Source organism: Sus scrofa, chromosome 9 (genome assembly GCF_000003025.6).
Source record: "Sus scrofa isolate TJ Tabasco breed Duroc chromosome 9, Sscrofa11.1, whole genome shotgun sequence".
Taxonomy (NCBI): Eukaryota; Metazoa; Chordata; class Mammalia; order Artiodactyla; family Suidae; genus Sus; species Sus scrofa.
In genome coordinates, this window is record NC_010451.4 from 84057453 (window position 1) to 84082228 (window position 24776).

General features: G+C 37.1%; 1 protein-coding gene across 22 annotated transcripts in view; it reads right to left on the reverse strand.

The window, feature by feature from the left end:
- The window catches only part of DGKB (diacylglycerol kinase beta), a 786786-nt gene that overhangs the window by 485526 nt on the left and 276484 nt on the right, over window positions 1-24776 (reverse strand). For all 22 annotated transcript variants that reach the window (XM_021102444.1, XM_021102447.1, XM_021102453.1 and 19 more), the window contains 3 exons: window positions 8477-8594; window positions 5772-5860; window positions 5573-5689 (listed from right to left, as the gene is read on the reverse strand). In XM_021102444.1, the coding sequence (XP_020958103.1) occupies window positions 5573-5689; window positions 5772-5860; window positions 8477-8594 (324 nt within the window). The remainder of the gene's footprint in view (window positions 1-5572; window positions 5690-5771; window positions 5861-8476; window positions 8595-24776) is intronic.

Consider the following 24776-nt stretch of genomic DNA (forward strand, 5'->3'; position numbering starts at 1 on the left):
ATGACAATTTCCAATAGCACTTAATTTAGAGCCAGATCTATGTTTATTGAAAAAACTGTCTCAATTTAGGAGGGAAAGGAAAATGTGTGAATAAGACTGTGTGTGTGTTTATGGGATGGAGTTGAGAAGAAAGTGAGGGTATTGTACTAAGAAGAAAACAGTGGAATCTAAGTCAAAAGGAAGAAAAACAGAAAATAAATTTTCCAAAGAATTTGGAGAAAAAAAGAAAATTAAGTAATTTTTCTAGAGAAAAATGAAGTGACTTCACATAGAAGAATACTTGTTGGTTTATACATGCTTATCTCTTAACATTTTTGCTGTTTCAAGGTGCTGTTTTAGTGCCGGCATTTACTTCATAATAACCTTTCTATTGTAAAGGCACTGGAAACCCTGAAACATTATTGTTTTGAGCTTACTATTTTAATAAAAGTAGTGGTCCCACATGACACCAAAAGTAGACAGTTCATAGCCATAACATAGGCTTCCTTTTGCCAAACTCAAATAAAATGTATCATCCTCTTAACCTTGCGAGTCCTGCCTGACCAGGGACCTTTTACCATAACCAGGAGTCAATTATAACATGTTTTAAGTAGAATGTCAAGAAAATACATTTGGGGTAGATATGAACAGCTACAAAAAGTGGGATCTCAATGATCAGATAATATAAATAAGAGAAGGAAGAGAGAACCAATGAGGACATTTAACTTGGCTGGTTGAATTATCAAGCACAGGGAAATGGTTGCCTAAATGTTAGAAGATCGTTAAGACTGTTATTATACAGGATTTTTCTGTTTTTAATTTTAGGCTTGCAAAAGGAGATAAAACTCAGTTTTAAGAGCCCAAACTTATAAAATAACAAAATAGTATACCATCAAGAAGCCTCAAGTACTGACCAATAAAGAAGTGTTGAAATGTTTTAGTTTTTTAATATATTTAAGTATTTGTTTACTTGTATATCTCATATAGATTTGAGTATTACAAGATGATTTAAAAAAAAACAGAATTTAAATCATTCATTTAAAATTCACTATTTAACCTAAGAATAATAGTATAGCAGTCATTAAAGTGAAATTATTGAGGACCTCCTTTAAACTCAGCACTCCATCAAGAATTTAGGGTGATTAGAGAAAAAATATATGTTGGACAATGCAGTCTAGCAGCATAGAAAATGCTAGCATGCAGACATGAAACTGTCAGACAACCTTTCAGTCTTTCCTTTGGTATGGAATAAAAGTCTAAAAAGGATTCTGAAAAAGGAAATAGGGAAACTCAATTTGCTTCTGGAGGTGTAGTGAGTTTAAGGCGGGTGTATTCAGGGCAATGATAAGAGTGAGCAAAATAAGAGCAGGGAAGCATGGCTTTCCCAAAGGCTTGACAACAGACATGCACAACCACAGCAGAGGCTGGGCAAAGAGGGAACTATTATATATGTCATGTGCTTGGGTTTGGGTCTGATATTTGATGAACTGAAAAACAGGTCGAGGAAGGAAGAGGTGAGGGCTGCATTCCTTGTGACAGAACTATTATAGGCTGGTGAAGGTGGCATATGATAGCGCACTAGTATTTTCAGAAGATGATTCTGGAGGTGGTTTGCAGCCTGCCTTATAGGAAAAGTACCTTCTGTTAGGGAGATAAGCCAAGAGTTCTAACTCTAATCTAGTTGAGAGGTGCTAAGAGCTTGCACTTGGGCTGTGAATGGTGAAGACAAAAACTCAAATCTGAGAGTGATATTTTAAGGAGGAAATTTAAAGGCTCAGTGATGGGCTGAATATATGAGATAGAGGTGAAAGACTAGGATAAAGGAAATCGACTTCTAACTCTATTTCCAGTGATTGTAAGCATGATGATACCATGTTTGATAGAAGAGAGCTGGAACAGCAGTTCTTTGTGAATATAAATAAATCAGCTTTGTCTAGGATTTGGTGATATTCAGGACTACACAGTTCTGGATGTTTTAGAACATGCTTAGACTGGACAACTATGGATCCTTCCAGGAGTGAGAGAGAAAGATGACATGAGTAATTTTCGTGGAACACCCTCTGTAAGTCAGGTGTTGGGTTTTGTGCCCTCATGTGGTATTTTACCTAGCGTTCAAATATGATAGAAACTGCCAGTCATGAGGCACTATTATGTATGAAGTCCAGCCCTAACCACATTTACAGAGATTTTTAAAATTAATTTAGTTCTTATAAAAATCTTGCAAGATAGGTATTAAGTCCATTTTACAAATCAGGAAACTGGCCAAAGCTTTTGACATATCTGGCCCAAGACTGAACAAATATTCTCTCAGTTCTTGAACAGAGACATTCTTAAGAAATTGATCAGTCTAACTTATAAGACTCAAGCCATTTCCAGAAGTTTCATATATAAAGGAAATAATGCCATTTGGAAAACTACTGAGATGAAGCCAAGTTTCATTCTCTTTATTTCTCTCTACCTTCTATTCCTCATGAACTCCATTCAGATAGGCCTTCCCAAAGCTCAACTTTGATGGTGCTGGGTTGCATCACTTTGGCAACTTCTGCTAGCTTTTTGCTAAAATATTATTTTTGGGGTCTTTTTAGGGCTGCAGCTGTGGCATTTGGAGCTTCTCAGGCTAGAGGTCGAATTGGAGCTGTAGCTGCTGGCCTATGCCACAGCCATAACAATGCAGCATCGGAGTCACGTCTGTGACTTACCACACAGATCATGGCAATGCTGGAGCCTTAACCCACTGAGCGAGGCCAGGGATTGAACCAGCATCTTCATGGATATCAGTTGGGTTCATTAACCACTGAGCCATGACAGGAGCTCTAATTTTTCTTATATTAATAGCACTTTATGGGAAGCATGTAAACTTAAGAAAGTAGATTCAAGTGGAAAGGCAATCTGTAGTGTAGGTGAGCCTGTCAAGAGCAGATTAACTCTTTACTAAAATTTTCATACAGTGGTTCAAGAAGAAAGTACAGATTATACTAAACACATAAATGTTCTGAGGTAAACATTTCGGCTGTGCCAGTGGCATGCAGGTGTTCCCAGGCCACAGACTGAACTCACCCCCCAGCAGTAATAGGAACCACGGTGGTGACAGGGCCAAATCTTAACCCACTGCACCACCAGGGCACTACCTAAATATATTGTTTAACCTAGGCACAAAGTCAATAAATTGATAAATGTATTCTTAGAACTGCCCAATTTAAAAATCCAAAAGCACACAGAAGCTAAAGTTACTTTATAGAAGGCTATCTATACTTTTCTGGATAAATGAGACCTTTTTTAAAAAACTGCAATCTTGTTGCATGAACCAAATATCCACAGGACCCCTGGATATCATGGTTTACAGCAAATGAGGCTTACGTCAGCCAGAAGCTTCAGGTCTTGAGAGAGCTTAGTAAGAGGGCAATGCTCTTCCCCAGATTCTGCTTTAAACCCTTCACTGCTCCCTGATTAGCCTGTATCTTAAGTAGAACTCAGGATTTAATGACATTTACAGTTTACATTATGCTTTGCCTTGGGGTCATCTTCACGTATATATTGACCTCTTGTTAAGGATGAGATGTTAGGGGTATGTTGCCTAAATGGAATTGAACATGAAATCTTTAGATTTTAAAAAGCACAGTTTATTCAGAGGTAGCTTTCTTATAAAATGAAGAATGTAATTTCTTATAAGACTAGGACCAGAATCAAGACCAAATATAAATGTATAACTGGAGACTGCTTGAGCGAGAAATGTAGATTTTGGAGTTACAGATGAGGGGAACCACTAAAACAAAAGAAAGAAAACAAGAAAAACAAAATGAAATATAGAAGAAGATGGACATTTCAAGATACCTTGAGTATCAGTAAGAGACCATCAACAATGGTAACTTTGAAGAGAGTGCTCCCCATAGAATGAGAAGGGCAGAAGATATACTTCATAGAGATTAAAAGGGGAAAGGAGGAGAGGAGTCAAATAAAGAAACTTTAAATCACTAAAAACTTTTGTATTAGGAAAGGTAGCAATGCATATTTTAGAGTGTTCTAACTCTAAATATATATTTTTCATTAAATAAAAAAGGAAAGAAAAATAAGAGTCTGAAATATGACATTGGAAATATACGAGGGATGGGAAAAATAACTTGAAAAACAAAGAAGAAATAAATTCTGATATTTAAAGTAAAGCTGCAAGTAATTAAAGATGCACTCTGTGGGAAAAATTTTTTTTGAAAATTGAAATAGCTGTGGTCTTCCTGAAACTGAGAACTCAATATGTTTAAGTAATTCTTACATGTAATTTAAATCATTGTTAGACATTTTATTATAATAACCAAACACTTTAAAAAATAAAACTGTCTTTCATAATTGAAGAAATTTCAAATGTAAATATAATTTAACAGCATAATAACTGAAAATGATTGAGGAAAGTGTGTTCATTTTAAAAAAAGTACTTAATTGTACTTTTGAAATGCAAGTCACAGTTTGTTTTTCTCATTATTCTGTATGTATGTGTGTGTGTGCTTAAGAAAAATTTTTAAATGGTGTGTGTGTTGAGAAGGGTTTTTGAAGGGTACTGCAGAGAAGCTTATTTGCTTAACTGAAACAGTGCTCCCTACTGTTTTATTCCTACAAAAGCAAGAACAATTTGTCCTCTAACAAGATGACTCACACACTAGCTGTAAAAAGAAAACAAAACCAATGGGGGGAAAAATGCAGTCTCATAAATGTTCTACTAAACTATAAAAAAAAAAAGCTACTCTTAAAAATGTTTATTCTCATTAACATCCAGAAATAAAATATGAAACATGAAATACTAGAGGTACCATCTAACAACTGCATTTATTCCAGAAGTGATTTGAAGCAGCCTTGACAATGATGCAAGCCAGGCTGAAGTTTCTCAGGAAAGACCTAGTGACCTCCTCTTTCTCCATTGTCAGTGCTGTTAATGACTAGTGTTTACATCCACATCTCTTATTCCCCAACTACTGACTTAACTAAAGAAGCAAGGTAACAGCATGGTGAATGGAAGGGTAAAGTGAGTTCTCAGAAGCATCAAGAACTAAAACATGGACTCCTTGCATCTCCACCTTGTTATGTGGTCATTGACAATCTGCTTAGGTTTTCTTGGTCTTTGTGTCTTCACTATAAAATTAAGTCTTTGGATTACATTAGTCATTGTTCTACCTTATTTTTTAAGCCCATAGATCCTGTGATTAAAATAAATTTACAACATGTAAAATAGAAAATTCTGCCAAAACAGTGTTGCAGAGCAGAGGGATACCTGAATTCTACCAGGTCAGCAACCCAGGCTCACTGCCCACCCACAGCCATGGAAACAGGTTACCTTCCTGTCAGCTTCCAGAATTCCATGGAGCAGAGTTAGAAAACCTTATGACACTATTATCTCTAAGGTTGTCATTAGCTTTAAAGTTTTGGATTCTTGGAAGACAAATCTGACTCTGACCCTTATCCCTTTGGGAGCCGCCATGATTTTATGCTAACTTGGACTTAGTCAACAATTCAGAATGACCTTCCAGGGTAGGACTCTCAGAGAATCTGGGATACACTGTTGTCATGGTGAGTGAATGCTGGAGATTTATTCTTCCATGTTACTCACTGTGATCTGACACCAAACACAATGCAGTCCTGTCAGGCCCTGGTAACATTTAACGGTTTTGTGGCACTTATCACACTTCGTTGGGCAGTTGCCTTCAACCCAGTAATGATGCATCACCTGGAACAGAACACGAGTGCTGTGGTAAGAGGAGGCATCCATAAACGCCACCCTCAAAAAGCAAGCAGGGCCATACACTTACGTCAGTGTTCTTCTTGGACTTCACGTAAGTCTTAATGCAAGAAGGAGGTGCTCTGGACACACAGCGCTCATGAACTGTGTACTTGCAAACTGAAAGGAAACATGTCCACAAATTCAGAGCTAATCCTAGTCCTTGACTGCAATTTTATAGAGAAAGGATGACATTAACAGAACCTCATTTCATAACCACTGCTCCCTAATCAATCCAATCAGCCACATCACGGAGAAGTCCAAGCCGACTGTTTTTACCATGGAATACAAAAGGCCAATTAGTACAGGAAATATTATGCATGTGAAAAACCAAGACTCCTCTATCATGGCATAGCAGGAAATGCTTAATTAAATCAGGCCTTACTCAAATTTTTCACAACAATTCCCAGATGACAAAAATATTAAAGACAAATTGATGACTGCCAAATGGCTCGGTGTCATTTGCTAGAAGGAAGAGATCTATATTTTACAAAGTATAGGCATGAGAGCAGCTGGCAGGCATGGGAATAAAAGCCTATGAGTTTATGCTATTTTGTCTATTGATTTATCTAAACGTTAAATGGCTGATTAGTCTATTTCCAGAGAATAGATTTCATCGTACATGTCAGGCCTTCAGTTAGAGCTCATCCTTCATTGCCATTTTGGCACTGTTTGTCCAAAAGAAATCACCTTTGCTGGGTAGCACATGATATATATATGCAAAATTTTATATGTATGTGCAAACATGTATATACACACATATATAAGTTCGTGTGTGTATGTATAAAATGTGACACAAAACCAATGCATATGTCTTACTAGGCATCTTCAAATTATTTCATGACTTGATTCTAAATATAACTTGGGTCAATAACAGACATTCTTTGATAAAACACTCGTTCTAACTTAAGGGTTCTAAATGTATAAATATACAGAATAAAAAATAAAAAACAACCAGGTAACTCTCTCAGTAAAACAAGCAAAAATTAACCACTGCATGAAATGAGAATGAAAAAATGCTAAGTCCACATAATATTTACACAGTAAAACTCTTTCCAAATGTCCACATCTGTGATTTCCTTTGGTGACACGGAGAAAGAAAACATACACTTTCTCCTCTCCTCTATAATGGCAGTAATGTTGAATATTACATTCACCACACCAATCTGTTAAAATTTGGGAGCAAAATTCTCACTTTTATATGCTACCACCTACATTATTTGAGAACTATCATTTTGTTTCCTAAGGTACCATCAATAGAATGCACCATGAAAAATTCTTTTCCTTAATAATAATAAAACCTTGAAAGCAAAATACTTCTCTTGTATATGAAGAATGATCTCATATACAATCAGGCTTTTAAATGTGGTCACCAGAAACTGCCCTCTAAAGTGACACAATGTTATTTTATATAACTTTATTACAATCCTTAAACACATAAGAAATCACTTAAAAGTAGCACTGGTTGGTGGAACAGCAGTTAAGGATTCAATGTTATCATTGCTATGGTTTGGGTTCAACCCCTGGCCGGGGAATTCTCCTTGCTGTGGACTCAGCCAAAAAAAAAAAAAAAAAAAAGGCACTAAAACTGGTTTTTAATGTCAAATAAAATATTTGAAAGTCAACTCTCAAACATACTATCAAAGAACCTGTAAGCTAAAAATAATATCTGAGAAGGATGTATTACATTGAGGCCAGTTAAGGAATTTAGATTTCATATCAATGCATACAAATGGGACGTGTCTTAACAAACTTGACAGTTCCGCATGTTGCAGCAAAGGGTGTGGATGGACAGTGTGCTGGATCAAGGGAATGTCACATTTTAATGGGAGGACTCAATGTTCCCTCTGTTTTAACAGAGACATCGGGGAATGTAATTCATCAGACATATACCCTGTTGCTTTAAAGATTCTTAGGTGACTTTTATAAATTTATTTATTTATTTATTTATTTATTTATTTATTTTTTAGGTTTAATGGATCAGGGAAGGGTTTTTTTTATATAATTTTTTCTTTTATTTTTTCCCGCTGTACAGCATGGGGATCAAGTTATTCTTACATGTATATATTTTTCCCCCAACCCTATCAGAAAATTCTAGTGGGCGGTACTCCACAGAATACCATAAGGATTGCAAAGATAAATGTACTGAATTGCCACAACACAATTCAAACACTGCCAATACACTGGGTCCCCATATCCATTAGCCTTATATGAAGATTTTCTTCATGATAGAATTAAAAATCATGTGCCTGAGGTATAAGATGAGTTTGTAGTCCCTGTGCTTTCTTAATCTGAATGCAAACTGATAATCAGTTAATTGAAGTATTTTAAAAAGACTTTAAGGAATTAGCTCTTTATAGGAAGACAGTGTGAATAAAGTGACTAACTCAGGGGCGGGGGAGGAGGCGAATATTAATGAGATATAAACATGAGACCAGGGGGTATCTTCCTAACAATCCCAGAAGAAATGGGAATCATGACTAAATTAAACTATAATGGAAAGAAAACGGATAGTGAATTGGAAAATGTCTTTATTTATTTCCCAAGGAGAGGGTTTCCCAAAACTGAAGGAAGTTCCTAACAGAGTGATCTGGATACCTGTGGTCAGGAAACGTAGATCACAGGCACAGGAAGGGTCAGGCAACTTCTCAACTCCATCTCCAAATGAGACTATTCCATGAAATCAGCATTTCCTCACCAGATGTAATAATGTCTCAGCAAAGCAAACATACTCACAGGAGCAGCAGAGGCCCTGCTTGCCCACACCAATCAGCATGTTCAGGCAAAGATTGCAGTAGGCAGGTTTGTTAAAGTGCTTGAGTCGCCACACATGCTGTCCGTCATCCTTCACATTCTGCACGGGATGTAAGAGAAACAGATTTCACTTAATGAAATAAACAGTGGAATATGCAAGTGCCAATAAAATTCAGAGCTGGACTGAAGCATTTGAAGACAATCTGTTATTTCATCCGTGACTTTCTCCAAGATCGCCACAGAGTCTAGAAAAACACATGTGCTTGAGTGGAATGAGATCCTGCTAATGCATCTCGGATGCTATAGCAACCCACAAATTCTTGTCTACTGTTAACAGTTCAACAGCACGTCCCAAACCATGATAATGACCTGCCAAACTCAGGATTCCTAAGAACAGAGGTATGTCTGTGTGCCTCATCTTTGTATACTTTATCTTTAGCACAGTTCCATAAGCAAATAAATGAATAAAGAAAGAGAAAATACCCTTGAGTAGAAGATTCTCAGAAATGAAAGCTGGATACAATACGTCAAGCACTTGTTTGATAATAGAAATATGCAAATTCCATGATGGTATTTAGGTCTTAAAAAGAGGTAGAGGGGTGAGATGGGATAGGAAAGTTAGTTATTGATGATATCCTAAGACTTTAGGTTGGGGATTCCTTATATGTTAATCATTTACATTAATGCATTCTTTGCATGTCTCAAATAGCAAAAATTTTAAAAATGTTTTTAAGGCTCTAATTACACTATTATTCTCTTTTACAAAATATGAATGACTTTATTCTCATGGAAAGATGGCAAAAATATTAAAGCTATGTTATTGTATTTATTTATAACAATCACTATGGTTATCTGCCACAGTAAAACCTGGAGTGCAATTAATTCACATTTTAGCAAAACAACTGTAATTATCACTTATTTTTCTAAGCAAAACTCTATATAATATCATAATAGCTACTCTCTATCGGAACTTAATTACATCTGCATTGTTTAAGATTAAAGAAAAATGAAGTAATAGCACACTTAAAAATCTCTTAAATTCTTTACAAGGAGGTCAAGATATTAAATGAAGTTAGATATATCATTATTTTCGTTATCATCACTTTTTGTATTGACATGTAGTCCTTGTGCTTCATTCACCAAATTGTATCAAACTCAGATTAATTTTACACATCATTTATTGGTGTTCTATAGAAACCATCACAGGTCACAGTTTTTCAGGTTAGTCAAGTTGCTATATTTCTTAAAACATATTGACTTTATAGTTTTTTGACTACCTATTATGTGCTGGGCACTAATACAATTCTGCGGTAGTGGGAAAATATAAACATGTCCAGATCATCTTGTTTTTTCTTGGTAACAAAATATTAATAATTATGCTTCCTAACCACTTTTTTCTATTCCCAGTCAAGAGATAAACCACCAGATTTGAAGCATCCAATTAAATCCAGAGTAACTAATTCTTACATTAGAACCAGAAATGTCAAATTTGCATCATAATATGAAACATTAATGAAAATGCTTCCTGGGAGCTAATTCTCCGTGGGTATCTTGAATTTCTGCACATTTTGTAAGCAGGACTGTTTTCCCCCCACTCCAGGCTATTTTTTTCAAAGACATTTGAATAACAGACAATTTTGCACAATAGAGATGTTGAAGGCAGGTTTACTTACTGTCCAGTATAATGAAAATAATCTTTCCCTTCTAAGCAAAAGTTACACAGGTTTGTTTGCTGCATGTTATAAAAGATTTAGTTTCCCCAAGCCAGGGGTTCTGAACTCTGATGCTGGGCATGGCCATTACTGGGGCCTCTCGGCATGGCCCTTCGGAGACTTTGAAGGCCTGAGAACCAGCTCAGATAGAAGCTCCTGCTGCTCCCTTGCTGTGAGTAAACAAGTCTTGGTTTCTGACCCACGTGCTCATGGCCTCTGCCGTACACATGAAACTGTGGCAAAATAACTTGTTCACTTGCCAACAGGGTGACTCTCAGACCCTTCGCAGTTCTTGACAATGCTAAAATTCATTTTTCAGACAAAGGACTAACAAGTTCTCAACAAAAGCACTTATGTAGAAGGTGTCATGGAGAGGATGTCAGAAGACAGTGTTTCAATTTTTTTTTCTCTAAAGCTTAGGAAATAGGTTTCACAATAATTGCTGAAGCCAGTTACGGTTTGCCTGAGTCATAAAATTTCTAGTATGTTTATTATTTGAATGAGATGCTTTATACATTTGTTTAATGTTGTTATAGTTTCCAAACAGTCTACATTTTAAAATTTATCTTCCTTCAAATAAGGAACCCTGATGTTAATGATTAAGAGGTTAATTTTTTAAAAAGTATATTGATGAAGTTAACGTTAAGCATTACCAAATTATTTGAAGTAATTAGCTTAATGCTTTTAAAAAGTTTTAAGTGAAAAAAGAGAAACTTTGAGTTTCATGTGTATTACTGTTCTCATTATCCTTGTCATTTATTTTTCAATGAGTGTCCATTACATGTGAATAAGCCTCATCCTATTGAAGAGCACATATGGACTAAGTTAGCTGGCATTTTCCTTATCAAAAAATAAATAAGTCTGAACGTGGGTGTTCTGTCAATCAGAACACTTAGCCATGTTACAGGCTGCCACTGATATACAAATCCATTACCCGGACATAAAATGCTTTACCAAAAAACAAATTAAATAGCTTTATAGCTCTTAGCCGGATCCATTGCCAAAATATGCAAAGGATGAAATATGTATGTGACTTCAAGGGAAGAAATTGAAACCAGGAGCCAACTACTTCTCAGCAGTGCAAATTACACTTCAACGCTCTGTATTCTGTCTTGTCTTGTTTGTCTTATTTAGATGGTAAATTGAGTGGGGAAGGGGGAACACTGTCCCTTACTATATCCCATCAGCCAATAGGGCATATGCCTATTAGTACTTCCATAGCAAATAAATATTTATTGCCATAGAACAGAATTCATCTTTATAAAAAAGAAATGAGGAGGGAATCTGGAAGGCTTGGTTCTTTGCCTCTGATGAAAATGTGGATAAGCCATTTCACCTTTCTTATTTTCCTCTCTAACAAAATGCAAGTACCCACTTTCCTCGCCCAGGCCGTGGTGTGAGGTTTCATTATACAATACCTGTGAAGTCAATTTAGCTCCTAGAAGACTTGTGTTATATAAACAGCAAATATTATTACCGTCATTGGGTTGAATTGTGCAACATCACAGTATTTCAACCAACACATTTTGAGAAGGATATTTGTAGATTTACAATACTTTATTTCATAAAAATTCTGTTCCTTTTTTTTCACTACCAGACATTGTTTGTAACAAAATGCATTCCTGATATTTAGAAAACACTGTATTTGATAAGGAAGGCTTTCAGTTCTGTGCTTTCATCAGAGAAATGTTTAATGAAACTCAAGCAAGTTCTGACATAGGGGGAGCTCAAGTTTCCTCCTTGTCTTTACATCCCCTACAAATAAAAAGGAGGTTTCAAAGGGAAGAATGCTCTTTGAAAATTTTGAAACTTATTTCATTATCCTAGTGATTTCTAAAGTTTTTGTTTTTCCCTAAATATCTCTAAGATTACATATTGTAATTAAGTGGACTAGGGCTGATATAAGTAATATCATTTTTCCAAAAGACTTCAAGGAGAAATTCCACTGATGTGACAGCCCAAATGCACCCATCCCCACACCTAGCCATGTCCTTGCATCAGCTGACTTCACTTATGGCACAGAGAAGGGCCAAAAGTGCAATGGATTCCAACTCATTAAATAAAAGCACCATGAAATTATTTTACTTTTCCATTCAAGGTCTCCAACATATTATAACAATATGAAAGAAGCTGTTCTCTTAGACAAAAAACAAAAAAAAACAAAAAACAACAAAACAACAAAAAAACAAAAACGAGTTGTATCAAGCCTGGACAAAGAGAATGCAGAGAGAGGGCTTAAAATTCTGAGTGGAGCTGCAATCATCCTCCCATCTCCAGATGCCATTTTCTGAAGCCAGGCTCAGACACTAACATTCTCAAGGTTCAAAGTCAGATTCAACAGCCTGTAGCAACACATGGTTACATTTCCCTTGAATGACCCAATGTGGAATCTCAAGAATCATTGCATTTATCCAGCTTCATAATTCCTTTCCAGACTGAGCAATGTATGAACAGCAGAAAAACAACTCAACCAAATTAAAATTAAAAAAAAAAACAGTGTGAAATATTAGTTTTCCAAATATAGCTTAGTCTATTAAGAACATATCAAGCTCTACTCCCCATCATACTCAGCAAGGGACATATTTCATCAGCAATCAAGGGGTAAACCAAACATTCACTTTCACTTTATTGAATGAGGCAAAAGCAAAAAAATGTGTCCTAAAACATTTAATCAATAGCAAGGTTTAAACTACATATCAGGATTAAAGAAACCAGACTCTGTGAGCACATACAGTAAAATCAAAATACATAACCATTCCAAAATGATATTGCCCAGATTTGGGCACAAAAATCCAAGACTAAGAAGTTAAGGCATCCTTATTTTAAGCCAGCTCATACTTAAGTGCATATTCCTGTTTTTATGATAACATGAATTCAGGAATTTTCCCTGAAAAATCCAATAATCTAAAAGTCTAATAATGATCCAAGACTACAAATTTCTGGAATTGGAGCATTATTCATTTTATTCATCTAGGTATAAGAATATTTGAACTGAAAGAATACTAGAAAAGGAAAGAATGAGAGGATGACTGTCTGGTATAAAATGACCTAGTTAGTTAATAACCAAGCCAAGGTGAAAGCCAATTTGATGACGTTCATTGCTACTTACTTCATTAGTCCCTGAGTCTTCCTGGGGTGATCAAATTGAGCTAAAGGAAAAATATCAGATTTCTTTTTCCAAAATGATTAAAAGTAAGTTAAAATTTGTTCTCTTTATAATATGACAGATGAATGATAGAATTAGTCAGGAATTAGCAAACTATGATCTTTGAGTCAAATGTGGCCAGCATGCTGTATATGCAAATAAAGTTTTATTGGAACACAGCCTTGCTCTTTCACTACAACATGTCTGTGGTTGCTTCTGCATTGCAATAGCAGAGTCCAGCAGAGAACTTATGACCCACAAAGCCTAAGTTATTCACCATCTGTCCTTTTAGAGGCAAAGTTTGCCAGTCACTGGAGCAGAGTTTATAACTAGATACTGTTATTTTAAAAAGGAAAATATTTTTATTCAAAAGTAAGATGTCTTTTAAAAGTTCTATTATTCAATAAGATTGAAGGAAAATGATTAAGGAAAATGATTAAGCCTCAGGCATACATTTTTTTATTGTAATCAAAATCACACATGCTACCCAAACTCTCAATATTCCTTCAGAGGTAAGAGACTGTACCATTTCATACTGAGTATCACAAAGTTTGAAGGACTTCTTTCAAGAAAAAGGAAAGGACTCTTACTCTCTAACATTTGATAAAAAATTGGCATCAAAACAGGTACTATGTATAATAGAGTAGTTTTAAAAATTGTGTTGATGGACATGAGTGAACTACAATAAAATCACAACTGCTCGGCCTTATATTCCAAGTGAGAATTGCTCTCCCAGGGCAATATTCTTATCCGTACAATTTGGCGAGTATACCACAGCTATTTTCAAATACACTGTGGTATTTTAACATTCACTATCAATTAGAATTTGCTTCCTCAGCTCATAATTGACAACAGACAAGAATATATAGGACAACATAACAAGACAGACCTCACAATAAATGGCTGAAGTCAACCTAAAGCTTCTAGATTTCCAGTCTGATAAGCAGAAGTAGGGGGCAGGGTAGAGGGGGATGATACTATGAATCAAATTCTCTACAGGTAATAACATAACATATTAGCTACCTACAGAAGAGGAAATAAATCTCAATTATTAAAAAAAGGCCCTCATCACTCAGTTGTCATTGTGTCATTCCTGCTTTGTAAAATACTTGCCATCACTGAGAATTAAAAAACCATTAACGGATACTGTCTTGTGATCACAATTACATGGCTTATTCGCTTTATTAAAAGACAATTTTTAAAAATATTATTGGTTTATTATTTTTTAAGAAGTGAAGAAAAAGGGGTATTACTCTCAGACTTGTTCTTTACAGGGTAAACATCCAACATCATATGCAAGTTGATCTATAAATGTTAAACAATGTAGCCCTGCCACCTAGTGGTCATTACTGGGAACACAGCTCCGGAACAGCTCAGGTGGCTTTGAAACTCTGAATTGATTTCTCCTATTAAGCTCCCCACAGAAAAACACCCTTTTAATGAAAAAAATAAAACACAAATTTGAAAATATTAATATAAATTATGTATCACTAACCTAATGACCATTCAAGACAACTAAGTGTCATTCTGTTGGGTAAATTTATGCTACACTAGAAACTGATGAGGCATAATTGTTTAAAATAGTTTTAGTTAAATACATATAGATTTGTGTACTATGTTTACCCAAGCTATTTTCATAATTTTACAAATATATTTATTTATGAATTAAATTGCAAAGAGTTTCTAATCAATATTTTCCAAAGAAAAACATTATTTCAAAATCTTTTCTGATATTTAAAATACTGATGACTGTCTCCATTGCTACATTTTCCTGTCTAACCATAAATTAACAAAAAAAATTACTTATTCCTGCATCTTCTCTCATTCTCTAATATTAAAATTTCCATAAGTATTTAGAATAAAAAATTAGCTTTAAAAATATAAAATTTCCTTCTAGGGAGCCATTATTAGTAGAACTTCTTGAAAAGTTATTTGTCAACTATTTTTCAGTATAAAATATATGCCAAACATTACAATGATAACATTTTGACAGTTTTCTTTTTATTTTCACCTAATGGTCTAATTTACATATGCTTTTGTCAGAACAGATTTTAAATAATTAACACACATTTACAATACAGATATGTAAGTTATTTATAAAAAGATATTAGGTTGTATATAGTATAACCTTATGACCCAGCAATCCCACTCTTGGGCATATATCCAGACAAAACTTTTCCTTGAAAAAGACACATGCACCCCTATATTCATTGCAGCACTATTCACAATAGCCAAGACATGGAAACAACTCAGATCAATGGATTAAGAAGATGTGGTATATATACACAATGGAATACTACTCAGCCATAAAAAAGATCAAAATAATGCCATTTGCAGCAACATGGATGGAACTAGAGATTCTCATACTAAGTGAAGTTATGTTAGAAAGGCAAATACCATATGATATCACCTACATCTGGAATCTAATATATGGCACAAATGAACCTTTCCACAGAAAAGAAACTCAAGCACTTGGAGAACAGCCTTTTGGTTGCCGAGAGGGAAGGGGAGGGAGTGAGAGGGATTGGGAGTCTGGGGTTAATAGATGTAAACTACTGCATGCATTTGGAATGGATGAGCAATGAGATCTTGCTGTGTAGCACTGGGAACCATATCTAGTCACTTGTGATGGAGCATGGTGGAGGATAATGTGAGAAAAAGAATGTATATATATATATATATGTGTGTGTGTGTGACTGGGTCACTTTGCTATGCAGTAGAAAACTGAAAGTAAACCAACTATAATGGAAAAAATAAAAATCATAATAAAAATTAGGTGAAAAAAAGAACATTAGATACAAGTTTTCAAAATGTAGAATTACGTATCTATTAACAGTGAGATCTATATTCTCTTTGTTCTAATAAATTGTTTACTTTAAGGATAATTTTCTATTTATGGTCTATTAGTAATTTTTCTTTTCCTTCCTCTGACTGTGTCTAAAATCCCATAGGTCTCATGTAGGGTAAGATTAACCTGAATGTAAAAGTTAGAAGATACAGATAAAACAGACCTGTATCTTCTACTATCCTGAAGCCCATTTATAGATTCCTACACCCATATATAAATATGTTCAAACATATTTTTATATACTCCAATGTGTTTTGTGAAAACAGACTGCAACATCTCTTAAGAAATGACTTTTAAAATATTTGGTACCTTAAATAACTGTGGTATAGTCTTGAATCTGAAAAAGTGTTACTGCTGGTAACAAGTATGAAAAGTTTGGGGATCAGTAGCAAACGGGGGATGCTACATTCTTGCATCTCAAAACTCTAAATATAAATGTCATGGTACTTTCTATCAGCGTTACTTTTTAAATGTAAGTACACATTTTACTATATGCATATTAATTAGCTATAGTTAATTTTTTAATGCCAAGTATAAAAATCTGGTGTGGACGCATTAGCTTTTTTTTTTTTTTTTATTAATATTATTTTTTTTTATTTTCCCACTGTACAGCAAGGGGGTCAGGTTATCCTTAGATGTATACATTGCAGTTACAGTTTTTTCCCCCACCCTTTCTTCTGTTGCGACATGAGTATCTAGACATAGTTCTCAATGCTATTCAGCAGGATCTCCTTGTAAATCTATTCTAGGTTGTGTCCGATAAGCCCAAGCTCCCGATCCCTCCCACTCCCTCCCCCTCCCATCAGGCAACCACAAGTCTCTTCTCCAAGTCCATGATTTTCTTTTCTGAGGAGATGTTCATTTGTGCTGGATATTAGATTCCAGTTATAAGTGATATCATATGGTATTTGTCTTTGTCTTTCTGGCTCATTTCACTCAGTATGAGATTCTCTAGTTCCATCCATGTTGCTGCAAATGGCATGATGTCATCATTTTTGATGGCTGAGTAGTATTCCATTGTGTATATATACCACATCTTACGAATCCAATCATCTGTCGATGGACATTTGGGTTGTTTCCACGTCCTGGCTATTGTGAATAGTGCTGCAATGAACATGCGGGTGCATGTGTCTCTTTTAAGTAGAGCTTTGTCCGGATAGATGCCCAAGAGTGGGACTGCAGGGTCATATGGAAGTTCTATGTATAGATTTCTAAGGTATCTCCAAACTGTTCTCCATAGTGGCTGTACCAGTTTACATTCTCACCAGCAGTGCAGGAGGGTTCCCTTTTCTCCACAGCCCCTCCAGCACTTGTTATTTGTGGATTTATTAATGATGGCCATTCTGACTGGTGTGAGGTGGTATCTCATGGTAGTTTTGATTTGCATTTCTCTTATAATCAGCGATGTTGAGCATTTTTTCATGTGTTTGTTGGCCATCTGTATATCTTCTTTGGAGAAATGTCTATTCAGGTCTTTTGCCCATTTTTCCATTGATTGATTGGTTTTTTTGCTGTTGGGTTGTATAAGTTGCTTATATATTCTAGAGATTAAGCCCTTGTCAGTTGCATCATTTGAAACTATTTTCTCCCATTCTGTAAGTTGTCTTTTTGTTTTCCTTTTGGTTTCCTTTGCTGTGCAAAAGCTTTTCAGTTTGATGAGGTCCCATGGGTTTATTTTTGCTCTAATTTCTATTGCTTTGGGAGACTGACCTGAGAAAATATTCATGATGTTGATGTCAGAGAGTGTTTTGCCTATGTTTTCTTCTAGGAGTTTGATGGTATCCTGTCGTATATTTAAGTCTTTCAGCCATTTGGAGTTTATTTTTGTGCATGGTGTGAGGGTGTGTTCTAGTTTCATTGCTTTGCATGCAGCTGTCCAGGTTTCCCAGCAATGCTTGCTGAATAGACTTTCCTTTTCCCATTTTATGTTCTTGCCTCCCTTGTCAAAGATTAATTGACCATAGGTGTCAGGGTTTATTTCCGGATTCTCTATTCTGTTCCATTGGTCTGTCTGTCTGTTTTGGTACCAGTACCACACTGTTTTGATGACTGTGGCTTTGTAGTATTTCTTGAAGTCTGGGAGAGTTATGCCTCCTGCTTGGTTTTTGTTTCTCAGGATTGCTTTGGCGATTCTGGGTCTTTTGTGGTTCCATATAAATGTTTGGATTGTGTGTTCTAGTTCTGTGAACAATGTCATGGGTAATTTGGTAGGGATTGCATGGAATCTGTAGATTGCTTTGGGTAGGATGGCCATTTTCACAATATTGATTCTTCCAATCCAGGAACATGGAATATCTTTCCATTTCTTTACCTCGTCTTTGATTTCTTTGATTAAAGTTTTATAGTTCTCGGCATATAGGTCCTTTACCTCTTTGGTCAGGTGTATTCCGAGGTATTTGATTTTGTGAGGTACAATTTTAAAAGGTATCGTATTTTTGTATTCCTTTTCTAATGTTTCATTGCTGGTATACAGAAATGCAACTGACTTCTGAATGTTAATCTTATATCCTGCCACTTTGCTGAATTTATTAATCAGTTCAAGGAGTTTTGGGGTTGAGTCCTTAGGGTTTTCTATGTATAGTATCATGTCATCTGCATACAGTGACAGTTTGATCTCTTCTCTTCCTATATGGATGCCCTTTATTTCTTTTGGTTGTCTAATTGCTGTGGCTAGGACTTCCAAAACTATGTTGAAGAGCAGTGGTGAGAGTGGGCATCCCTGTCTTGTTCCAGATTTGAGTGAGAAGGCTTTCAGTTTTTCCCCATTGAGGATTATATTTGCTGTGGGTTTATCATAAATGGCTTTGATTATATTCAGGAATGTTCCTTCTATACCCACTTTGGCGAGGGTCTTGATCATGAATGGATGTTGAACTTTGTCAAATGCTTTTTCTGCGTCTATTGAGATGATCTGATCATATGATTTTTGACCTTTTTTTTTGTTAATGTGTTGTATGATGCTGATTGATTTGCGTATGTTGAACCATCCTTGTGAACCTGGGATGAACCCAACCTGGTCATGGTGTATAATTTTTTTGGTATGTTGTTGGATTCGGTTGGCTAAGATTTTGTTGAGAATTTTTGCATCTATATTCATCAATGATATTGGGCGATAGTTTTCTTTTTTGGTGGTATCTTTGTCTGGTTTTGGAATGAGGGTGATGGTGGCCTCATAGAATGTCTTTGGGAGTATTCCTTCTTCTTCAACCTTTTGAAAGAGTTTAAGGAGGATGGGCACCAATTCCTCTTTATATGTTTGATAGAATTCACCTGTGAAGCCATCTGGTCCTGGACTTTTATTTGTAGGGAGTGATTTTATGACCTCTTCAATTTCATTTCTAGTGATCAGTCTGTTCAGTTGGTCTGTTTCTGCTTGATTCAGTTTTGGCAGGCTGTAAGATTCTAGAAAATTGTCCATTTCTTCCAGATTTTCAAACTTGTTGCCATACAGTTGTTCATAGTATTCTCTTATGGTTTTTTGTATTTCTGCTGTATCCATTGTGATTTCTCCTTTTTCATTTATAATTTTGGTGATTTGGATTCTTTCTCTCCTCTTTTTAGTGAGTCTGGCCAGGGGTTTGTCAATTTTGTTCACCTTTTCAAAGAACCAGCTCTTGGTTTTATTAATTTTCTCTATTGTTTTTTGAGTCTCTATTTTATTGATTTCTTCTTTGATCTTTATAATTTCCTTCCTTCTGCTGACTTTAGGACTTCTTTGTTCTTCTTTTTCTAATTCGTTTAGGTGGAGGGTTAAGTTGTCAATTTGGGATCTTTCTTCTTTTTTGAGAAAGGCCTGGATTGTTATAAATTTCCCTCTGAGCACTGCTTTCGCAGCATCCCATAGATTTTGAGAGGTTGTGTCTTCATTATCATTTGTTTCAAGGTAGTTTTTAATTTCCTTCTTGATTTCCTCATTGACCCATTGGTTTTTTAGTAGCATGTTGTTGAGTCTCCATGTAGTAGGTTTTTTCTCTTTCCTTTTCCCATGGTTGATTTCTAATTTCATGGCATTGTGGTCAGAGAAGATACTTGAGATAATTTCTATGCTCCTAAATTTATTGAGATTCGCTTTGTGTCCCAATATGTGGTCGATTCTTGAGAATGTTCCATGAGCATTTGAGAAGAATGTGTATTCTGATTTTTTTGGATGTAGTGTCCTGAAGATATCAATGAAGTCTAACTTTTCTATTGTTTCCTTTAGGATCTCTGTTGCTTTATTGGTTTTCTGTCTAGAGGATCTGTCCATTGATGTGAGGGGGGTATTTAGGTCTCCTACTATGATTGTATTCTCATCAATATCTCCCTTTATGTCTGTTAATATTTGTTGTATGTATCTGGGTGCTCCTATATTTGGGGCATATATGTTGATGATAGTAACATCCTCTCCTTGGATGGATCCCTTAATCATTAAATAGTGTCCTTCTTTGTCTTTCTTTATGTCTTTTGTTTTAAAGTCTATTTTGTCTGATATGAGCGTTGCGACTCCTGCTTTTCTGTCATGTCTATTGGCGTGAAATATTTTTCCCCACCCTTTCACTTTCAATCTATATGTATCTTTTGTCCTAAGGTGAGTTTCTTGTAGGCAGCATATTGAAGGTTTTTGCCTTTTTATCCACTCAGCCACCCTGTGTCTTTTGATTAGGGCATTCAGTCCATTGACATTTAAGGTGATAATTGATAGATGATTATTTATTGCCACTTGAACCTCGTGTTCCAGTTGATTCTATGGTTCTCCATTCTTCCTTTCTTTTTTTTTTTTGGTTGGATGGTCTCCTGTTATTATCTGCTTGAGTGTATTTTTTTTTTTTTTTTCATTTTTGGCAGATGCAGTATTTGGTTTTGGCTTGTGGTTGCCCTGTTTTTTAAGTATGCTAACCCCTTCCCATAATTGTGTGTTTTAGCCTGATGGTCCTGTAAGTTCAAAGACTTCATTACTGTATTAAAATTAAGAAGAGAGACATACATATAAACAAAAAGGGTTATTTACCTCCTGACATTCCTTGCCCACATTTTATGGTTTTGATGACTCTTTTTTATTTTTTTCTTTTTAATTTTATTTTGTTTGAAGCATGTTCATGATTAAATCTGTATGCTGGCTTATTTGAGTGACTGCTCTCTGATTGCGGTTTCCTCAGTCCTAGTTCTTCCTCTTCTTCTTTTCTTTTTTTTTTTCTTTTTTTTTTTTCTTCCCTTTCCTTCCTTTCTTTTTGGTTTAGAGAAGCCCTTTCAATATTTCCTTTAACCTGGGTTTTGTGTTGCTGTATTCTTTAAGATTTTGTTTGTTGGGAAAAATTTTTATTTCCCCTTCTATTTTAAACGATATTCTTGCTGGATAGAGTATTCTAGGTTGCATATTTTTTCCTTTTAGCACTTTAAATATCTCTTGCCATTCCCTCCTGGCCTGTAGTGTTTCTGTAGAGAAATCAGCTGATATTCTTATGGGGGTTCCCTTGTAGGTAACATTCTGTTTTTCTCTTGCTGCCTTTAGGATCCTCTCTTTATCACTAACTTTTGCCATTTTCATTATGATGTGTCTTGCTGTGGGTCTGTTTGGGTTCAGTTTGTTTGGGGCCCTCTGTGCTTCTTGTATCTTGAATCCAGTATCCTTTAGACTTGGGAAGTTTCCATCGATAATTTCTTCAAATATATTTTCCATTCCCTTATCTTTTTCTACTCCTTCTGGAATTCCTATTATGCGTAGATTGGCCCGCTTTATATTATCCCATAGGTCTCTTATATTGCTTTCCAGTTTTTTGATTCGGTTTTCTGTCTGTTGACCAGATTGAGTGATTTCCATTATTCTATCTTCCATATCACTGATTCGTTCTTCTGCATTATTCATTCTGGTTTTTACTGCCCCTAGTTCAGTTTGCATCTCTGCAAATGAATGTTCTAGTTTTTCTTGGCTCCTCCTTATATTTTCTAGCTCCTTTCTGAGGGTATCTGCATTACTGTTCATATCTTCTCTTAATTCCTTCAGTATTTTCACTATTTCTCTTTTGAACTCCAGGTCTGTCAGACTGCAGAGATCTGTTTCATTGTTGACTGTTTTAGGTGAGTTCTCCTGTTGGTTTGACTGGGAGTGGTTTCTCAGCTTCTTCATCTTGCTTGTTGTTTTCTTTCTCCTGAGGGAGTTGTACTCTCCGTTATCGGGCAGTGTTTGCCTTGTCACTGTCGTGGAATATTTCCTGAGGGCTGGCGTTGTTGGTCAATCTTTTTTGAGGCAGTGTGGCTTTTCTGGAGTGTTGATGGGGCTAACAGTGTTTCTTTGAAGCAAAGGAGGACTTCCTGAGGGCAGACGGGACTGGGAGGTCCACACCACGATGGTAGCAGATTTCACTTGGTCATGCAGAGCTTGCTCTGGTGTTTTTAGGCTGTGGGGTTCTTGCAGGGGGTTGGCGGTGTTGGGCAGCTGCTTTTCAGGGGTGCATCACCCCCTGGGGGCTGGAGCAGCTATCTGGGTCACTGAGAACCTAAGAGGCTCTTCCCTAGGGTAGCCCAACTCAGAAGGACAGCCTGAGAATGTAGGCGGATCTTTTCACAGTCTGGCCAAGCTTGTTGCAGCTTTTCTGGGCTGCAGGGGCTCTTCCAGGGGGCTGGTGGTGCTGAGCAGTTATTTCACGGGAGTGGGGCACCCCCTGGGGGGCTTGGGCGGGTAGCAGGGCCGTTGGAAACTGAAGAGGCTCCTCCCCGGGGCAACCCGACTCAGAAAAACCGTCCGAGAATTAGGCCGATCTATTCACAGCCTGGCTAAGCTTGTTCTAGCTTTTCTGGGCTGCAGGCCTTTTCTCGGGGGCTGGTGGTGTTTGGTGCTGCTCTGCGGAAGTGTGGCCCCACCAAAGGGCAAACAGGCCTGTGCAGGGACAGCCCCTGCGGTGGTAGGCTTCAGGCAATTGTTGAGGCCAGCCCTCCTGGATGGCAGGCCGCCCCAGGTCCGTGAGAGCGTAGGGCGTGGCGGGGGTGGGGGGAGGGGATGCACTGGGAAGCACAGTTTTCAGCTAGCTAGCTGGCCTGTAAGCTTGCTGTGGCGTGGGGGGTATTCTATGGGGACCCACCCCTTCTTTTCTCCCCTCCCCAGCACGGGCGCAGACCAGGCTCTTCTCCCAGGTTCCCTCTGATGTGGCTTTCCACTTCCCCGCCCCTGGAGTATTGCTCCCTTCCTCTGCGACAGCTTTGTTTTCTAGTCTCCCAGGCAGTCTCTGCCCCGTCAAATGGTTTCTAGACCTCCCAAGCAGTTTCCGCTCTGCCCCGCCCCCCTAGCCCGGGGACTAATCTCTGGAGCCGAGGTCTCAGTGCCCAGCCCCCACCCAGGCGGTGCCCCCCGGCCCTTTCTCGGGGACTAAACTTCTGCAGCGAGGTCTCGGTGCCCAGCCCCCCTCTCAGGCGTCCCCCGGCCCTTTCTCAGGGATTAACCTTCGGAGGCGAGGTCTCGGTGCCCAGCCCCCACCCAGGCGTCTCAATTTTTGGTGACTGTGCCCGTAGTTCAGATGGTCCGTTGGGTTCTTGATCGGCTTTTCCGTACTCCAACTTACTGCTACACTCTTCTCTGCATCTGGAGATTCCTCCGGTTCGTTTGATCTTTCGCCCGGTAGGTGACTTTCCAGGGTTCGGGATCCCTTTCTCCTCCGCAGTTCCCTTTCGGGAGCGCCCGTCCCGCTCGGATTCACCTTCTCTCACTCTCCTCTTTTCTCCCATTCTGCCCAATAATGTCACGAATATCTTGCCGTTATTGGAGTTTAAGTTCCTCTGCCAGCGATTGGTTGCTGTTCTGTGCGAGTCATTTATTCTGTAGATGTGCTTTTTTTTGTTGTGTTTGTGGGAGAGGGCGAGTGTGTCCTCCTACTCCTCCGCCATCTTGTCCTCCTCTCTCAGCCTTTTAAATTAACTATTACTGAAATTCACATCAAGGCTAGGGCAGCAAGACTATTACATCATATTCTTATCTTAGTTTGCTCTACTTTATTCCCCAAACCAGTTTTAGTTACCACTGGAGGCACTGATAGAAGAAAATTTTCACAGGCTTAGAAGAAAGAACCTGGATAACTGTTGATAGGTAAGAGAACATTTATATATCTATAAAATATATTATTTTTATATATATACAATATATTACAAATATATATAAAATCACAAGTACCATGATATATAATTGGCTCCTCCAAATCCTGTTTTGGTTATCAATAACACAGATCATCTTCATAGGAGGGGGGAATACAGAATGGGATGGAGCACAAGAACCACAGAATGCAGTAATACTAAAGTGTTTATTGCATTAGATAGAATGAGGTCAACATTTTTTAAACTAGATTGCACTTCAAATAATGAAAAAAAAGCTACTATGTATTAAATAATAAGATCATCCCTATAAATATTTGAGAAAGAACCCCACTGACTTACCACCAGGCTACTCCTTTGTGTAAATGCTGTAAATTTTCTCTTTTTTTGGCCATACCTGTGCCATATGGAAGTTCCCAGGCCAGGGATTAAATCCGAGCCACATCTGTGACATATGCCACAGTTACAACAATGCTGGATCCTTTAACCCACTGCACAGAGCCCAAGATCAAACCGACACCT